Raw genomic sequence first — 6576 nt, forward strand, 5'->3', positions numbered from 1 at the left:
GGCATCTGACAAAGAAGCAATTTTGCCAACTAAAATACTGTGTTTACTGGGATACCACACTACAGATCTGATTCAAACATGTTTAAAACAGAAGGTAACTTCTTCAGATTGAAGAATCTTTCTGCAGCCTGGATAGGAGCAGCCATTAATAAGGAAAGGAAACATGGTCAGGTTTTCCTGGACAACTTGGCAAATAAGCTCATTAATTCTACTGGAGTTATCTAAGGAAACTACTAACAGATCAACCTTGGGATGATTCTTCTCTCACCACTCCCTTACTTCTGTGCTTAATCAGAGGCTGGATAGGTCAACTAGAAAGAGGGAGAATCCCAGTAATCAAAAGGCAATGCCTTACAGCCGGGCTTGGCGAAGCATCAGTGAGGTTGAGGCTGTTTTGAAGGCAAAATTGCACAGCGCACACTTAAGACAGTCAGCTGGAGTGGGCACTTGGTCTAGCAGTTAAGACGCCCACAAGTCATGTGAGAACACCTGTGTTTAGTGCCCAGCTCTGGCTCCCTGGCTCTACCCTCCTGATAACGTAGACCCTGGGAGACAGCAGCGAAGGCTGCATCAGTTGGGCTCCCGGCTTCAACACAGCCCATTTACAGCTTTTGGAAGCATTTGGGAGGGAACCAGTTGATGGGAGCTGTCTGTCTCCCTCGCCACCTTTCAAATACAACTGGAAAGGGGAAAAAAGGTTTGGGACTCTAACAATGAACAAAATGTAACAATTCAACAGTCCCCTGGAAATGTGATCACGAGGTTTCTGAAGTGTATTACAGGACCTGTTTCAACTTTGTAGTCAATTCCTCACCACGGACCACTCCTCCAAGGCAGTCATGGGGGAGGGGAGCCGCGGCCTGCCCTCCCCACTCCCTGGGCTTCTAGTTTTAAATTGCTAAGTAATTTAGTCTTAATTCCAATGACAACAGGAACTTTGCAGAAAAGTTTCCTCCTCCAAACATACTTCAAAAATATCTATTATTTAAGAGTTCTCACATAAGAATTCTGTGGGATTAAGCTCACATATGGTTAGCAGACCCAGTGTTGAATATGATTACGGCCACACAAGGAAACCTTAAATCCACATACTGTTCCTATTTGGCCAGCATATATGAACCAACTAATTTATAGAAAATGTGCAGCAAATTATTTCCTCCACCGCCCCCACCCCTCAAGAATGCGCCAGCAATGTGTTCCCCAGACACCCCCACCCACACAAGGTTTGCTCTCCAGCCCCTTGCCAGTTTATCTAAAACAAATGTTGCTTTAGTTCCCTGAATTCTTGTTTAGAACCCTGATATTGTGAGGGAAGGTGGGGAGTTGTTTAACCAGATACACCTGACCTCTAAGGTCTTAAACTTCCTGCCCAAAGACCACTCAAGACCAGCAGCACAAGCGGTTTGCAACAGGAAGCAAGCATTGTTCAAAAGTCTGTTGACCAATAGTTAAGTTTCAAAGGCCTAAGGGACCCACTTCCATACGACCCTGGGATATGCGCTCATCGGGGAAAACCGTTCTAGAAAATACCGCAACCGCGAAGCCACCATACCAAGTGAGCACGCCCAGAGGGTTCCCCGCCAACTTCCCGCCCAGCTCGAGGCGGGGGCGCAAATGCTGCGTGCGCCAGGGGAGCAGGGGTGTGAGTTCGGGTTCAGCGCACAGCCTCGACTTTTCTTTTCTTTTTCTTTTTTTTTTTTTTTTGAGGGGGATCTTACCTACAATAATTTCTCTAGCCTCCACCTGCAGCCACGCAGTTGAGGAATACAGAAAGGAGGCGACAGATCCGGGGAGGGGATCTCGCTCGAGGCGAGGCGCCCCCAGAGCCAGAAACGAACTTTGAACATCAACAAGGGGAAAAACAGAAGGACGACTCCACCTTTCCCACCCGGCCCGGCTCCTTTCAATGAAAAGGAAAGGCCGCCGCCGCCCGGTCCTCCGCCCTACACCCGGGATGTGCAGCTGGCGCGGAGCCGCATCCTCCAAGTCCCGCTGCGCTCCCGCCTCGCAAACCGAACCTTGCACCCCGGAGGCGCGCCCGGCACCGGCACCCTGGCCCCACGCCCTGGACAGAAATCCCCTCCCTGGTCCCTCTCCCCGCACCCGAGGCAATGGGGCGCCCGCTTCCCCACGCACCCGCCCTCCCTTCCTCTTCCTCGCAGGCCCGCCTCTCCGGCCTTTCAGCGGCAAGCCTTACAATACCTCCCTGCCTCCTGCCGCCACCACCACAAGGCAGCCCTTAGGAAAACTTTGTGCGTCTGGCGACGGCTTTGTCCACAGCCTGGGCAGGGCCCGGTCACCCGGCTGGGAGCCTGAGGGTGTCCGGAGATCTCACAAGGCACAGGGGAAACCACCACAGAAATCCCACCCCTTGACCTGCTGCCTCAAGCCGGGTGACACGCTGCGCCTCGGCGCACAATTCCCATGCCCCCGATCGCCCCGGGACGCGCGGGGCAGCCTGGAGGAAGCCCCCGCGCACCCGGCGCCTTTCCCTCGTTTAAGTCACGAGGGCCACGGCGTGCGCGGGCAAAGGCAGCTCGCTGGGAAACGCCAAAGCTAAACCGGGGAGGCTTCCAAAGGGCGCCCAGGCGAGGGGTCCCTTTTCTTGCACACGCCGCGAATAGGGGAGCAAAGAGACTATGCACTGAGGCATCACGCGGCGCCCGCGCCTATGGGCGCCTCACCCTCCCCTCAGCCCCAGACGCGCGCCCAAATCCACGCGCACACACACCCACAGCCACCCGCCCCAAAGCTGAGACCACCCGGCGCCGGGCGAGGGAAGAGAGGGACGGAGGGAGGGCCCAACACTCACAGATGGTCTCCCCACGGCCACGGCCATCGCGGCGGTGGCTGCGCCCGGGTGCGCTCCGCCGACGCTGGCTGCTGCTAGCGCTCCGGCTTCGGCTGCGCCCGGGTGCTCTCCGCCGACACTGGCTGCTGCCAGCGCTAGGGCTCCGGCTCGCCTCCCCCGCGCCTCGCTCGCGGCTGCGCTCTACAGAAGCCTAGCTCCGGCTCGCAGTCCGCGGCATCTGCCCCCCCCCCCACGCCGCCGCCCCGCCTGCTTTAAGGGAGCAACATGGCCACCCGCCTGGAAGGAACCATTTGCTCCCCCTAGGAAGGGGTGTGAGAGCGCCTGCCCGGGTAGAACAGGGGATGGGCGGGCTCCCACCAGCCGTCAGAGGGCTCTTTCAGCTCAGGACTCGTCCTCTCCGCTATTGGTGCTTTGCTGTCGAACGACCCTCCTCGGCGCCACCAAGAGACACTGTGCGCTCTGGCTGCCACCCCTGCTCCACGACATGCTGGAGTCCAGTGCAAGGGCCTGGGCGCGCCGAGGTCCCGGCGCCGTGTCTCGCCATCCCCTTTACGAGGTGGGCAGCTGCAGCGACTGCGGGCCGGCGCCCGGCGGAGGGGACGCCTGCAGAGAAGGGAGCAGGCAGCACAGCCCGTGGAAAGTTAGCCGTGTGTCAGCTCGCCACACCCTTGGCACCCGCTTGGAAAGAGGCTGCGCGCCACCTGGGAGGGCGGTGGGTGCCCATGGTGGGCCTGAGCCTGCCGCCTGGGGAACGGAGTTGTGCCTCCACCCATCTTTCCTTCCTCAAGGTGAGACCCACGGGTGGCGGCTGCCGCTGGAACGTGCGACCCAGCTGGGGACCGCGGAGAGGAAGAGGTTGCAATAACTGATGTGCACGCCTCAACCACCTGGTGCTAGAGAGGAAGGAAAACGTCTGGCTGCTCTGCAGATCATCGTGGTCCCCAGCGCCACACGTGGGGCTTCAGCCAACTCGATTCGGTCGCCGGAGACGGCCCCGGTGACCCTGAGGCGCGCGCGTCTGGTGCACGACTGGAGAGGGTGCGACCTGGAACTTGTGGGCCTGGGGACTGCGCCATGGAGAAGGGTTTTTCAAGGCAGATGTTGAGGCCTCTTTTGGTAAGGGGAATGGCACGCCTCGGGGAGCCCAGGCTGGGTGACCATTGCATTCCTGAGTGTGGTGAGGGCTCCCGTGTAGAGGGGGGCCTGCCTGGACCAGGCGACTGAGGACGGCGACCCGACTTAGCGCGTGGCCACAGGGGATTGGCAGCCCGGGGAAAGGCAAGGAAGGGCTGTGTTCAGCCGGTGCAGGCTGCGCCCTAGGGGAAGATGGGGCGGTAGAATGCAGGGGAAAGAAAAACAGCCTGTCTGGCGCTCTGGCGCCTCGGAGTCTGACCTGAGGGCTTAGGACCCTCGGGTTTCCGGGGCCTGGGCTCTGTCTTCAGCTTTAGACCACACAGCTGCTTTGCTACGCAGAGTGGGAATGGGCCAGGAACAGTGACCTGGGCACCCAAACTTGCGCTTCCGTTTTTATCGGTTTCAGATCTAGAGGATAGGCATTACCATGTTGTGCCAGATATAGAGTAGACGCTTCACAAGTGCAGAGTTCAGAATACACATGGATGGGGCTATGCATTGCCAGAACGGTAAAGAATTCGTTCCTATGCAAGCCTGCCTGGGTCTGGCCGCTGGCAGGACCAGATAAGCCCTAGAAGAGGGCGCTGTAGCCTTGGAAATGGCCTCACCTTAGAGTGGCCTGACTGCCGAACTTACCAGTTGGTGACTTGTAAATTTCCTTTGTGAGTGCTGATACTGGACTCAGCTGTGAACTCCTTACTCTGGTGGCCTGATGAATTCGTTCTAACCACAGAGTTAACTCCAACACGTTATTTGTTGAAGGGAATCCTGTTACAACAAAGTCACTGAAGGTTTTTGTGGCCTCTGCTCCATCTCTTCCCAGAGCAGGAGCCAAGCCTCAAACCCTACCCTATCCCCCTTTGGGGGAAGCAGGGAGGTTCAAACAGTAACAAAATGTAACAATTTGAAAGTGGAAATGTGATGACACGATTTCTAAAATGTGTTACAAAAAGTTTCAACATTGTGTAGTCAATATCTGACCATTCATGCAAGGTGGGTAAGATTTTTGAAAGATTATAGAGAGAAGGAGAGACGAGGATCTAATTTTTCTGGTTCACTTCCAAATGACCGCAACAGCTAGAGCCGAGCTGATGGGGAGCTGCTTCTGGGTCTCCCACAGAGGTGCACAGTTCTTGAGTCATCCCCTGCTGCCTTCCCAGGCCACAAGCAGAGAGATGGATTTGAAGTGGAGCATTTGGTACATGAACCACACCCATGTGGGATGCTGGTGCTTGCAGCCCGGGGATTAGCCTGTTGAGCCATGCATGCCAGCCCATTTAAAATCTGTTTTTTTAAAATTGCTTTGTTATGGTGCACAGGGCTAAACTGCGGCCTGTGCTAGCATCCTGGATTGGAGCACCGGCTGGAGTCCCAGCTGCTCCGCTTTGGATCCAGCTCCCTGCTAAAGTGCCAGGGAAGGCAGTGGAAGATGACCCAAGTGCTTGGAGCTCTGCCACCCACATGGGATACCTGGATAGTTTCATAACTTTAGCATGGACCAGCCCTGAGTACATGAAGAATGAGTTTTGTCCTTGGAAAAGGATGGATGACCTTATCTGTGTACACAACTGTTGTGCTGGGGACTGAGAACATAAAGTTGGGGGCGCCTGTCTTGACTGTTCAACAGTTCCGTTTTCCAAGAGACAAACCCCATGCAGATTCATATGTGAATAAAGGCATTTGAAAGCAGAAGAAAGGAGACTATCAGCCGCATTATGCACAACAGGAAAGTCTTCTCTAGAAAGGGGCAGCAGGAGAGAACAGAGGGTGTTCCTGGCCGGGGGTCCAAGGAGGAGGCTGCTGCAGGAAGGTCCCTGCTGATTTTCTCCTTGTGAAATAGGGAAGCCGCTGTGACTGCTGCTGGAGAGGTGACTCAGACGCACTGCGTCCTGCTGCCTGCCCCCAAAAGCCTGATGTGCAAAGGCTTCCTGAGCCTACAGCCTCCACTTGACCAGACAATGGAGAACAACCAGAAACCCTGAGCCCCTTCTGCAACATAACATGTAAAGATGTTCCATAAAATATTTTGAAACCCAGCCAACCTGGAGAGGGAAAAGTTAAACTATCTATCTGCAGATGATGTGAAATTTATATCAAAATTCCTAATAAATCCAGAATAAAACCATTAGAACTGATAAATAAGCTCAGCAAAGTTATAGGAAAGAAGATCAATATGAAAGAATCAATTGGGCCGGTGCTGTGGCACTGCAGGTCAACCTGCTCCCTGCATCCCTTATCGGCCCAACTGAACTCCAGACTTCCACTCCAGCTCCCGACTAATGTGCTTTGGGAAACCATGGAAGATAGAAGAAGCTCCTGGTTTCCATCTGCCCCAGCCCTAATTTTAGGGGTGTAAACCGGTGGATAAAAGATTTCTCTGTCTCTCCCTCACCCCTCTTTCTATAACTGTGTCTTTCAAATAAATAAATCTAAAAACAATGTAGTGAGCCTGTGCAATAGCCTAGTGGCTAGATCCTTGCCTTGCATCCACCAAGATTCCCTATAGGCTCCGGTTCTAATCCCGGCAGCCCCACTTCGCATCTGGCTTTCCGCTTGTGGCCTGGAAAAGCAATCAAGGATGGCCCAAAGCCTTGGGACCCTGCATCTACATGGGAGTCCCAGAGGAAACT

General features: G+C 55.0%; 1 protein-coding gene across 3 annotated transcripts in view; it reads right to left on the reverse strand.

Moving 5' to 3' along the window:
* The window catches only part of SEPTIN11 (septin 11), a 94072-nt gene extending 91025 nt beyond the window's left edge, over positions 1–3047 (reverse strand). For 2 of the 3 annotated variants that reach the window (XM_058667184.1, XM_058667183.1), the window contains exon 1: positions 2813–3047. In XM_058667184.1, coding sequence (XP_058523167.1) covers positions 2813–2839 — 27 coding nt within the window. In that variant the 5' untranslated portion in view covers positions 2840–3047. The remainder of the gene's footprint in view (positions 1–2812) is intronic. The other variant, XM_058667182.1, reaches the window with a different exon arrangement.
* Between the last annotated feature and the right edge of the window lie 3529 nt (positions 3048–6576).

This window comes from Ochotona princeps, chromosome 7, assembly GCF_030435755.1.
Source record: "Ochotona princeps isolate mOchPri1 chromosome 7, mOchPri1.hap1, whole genome shotgun sequence".
In the NCBI taxonomy this organism is placed as follows: domain Eukaryota; kingdom Metazoa; phylum Chordata; class Mammalia; order Lagomorpha; family Ochotonidae; genus Ochotona; species Ochotona princeps.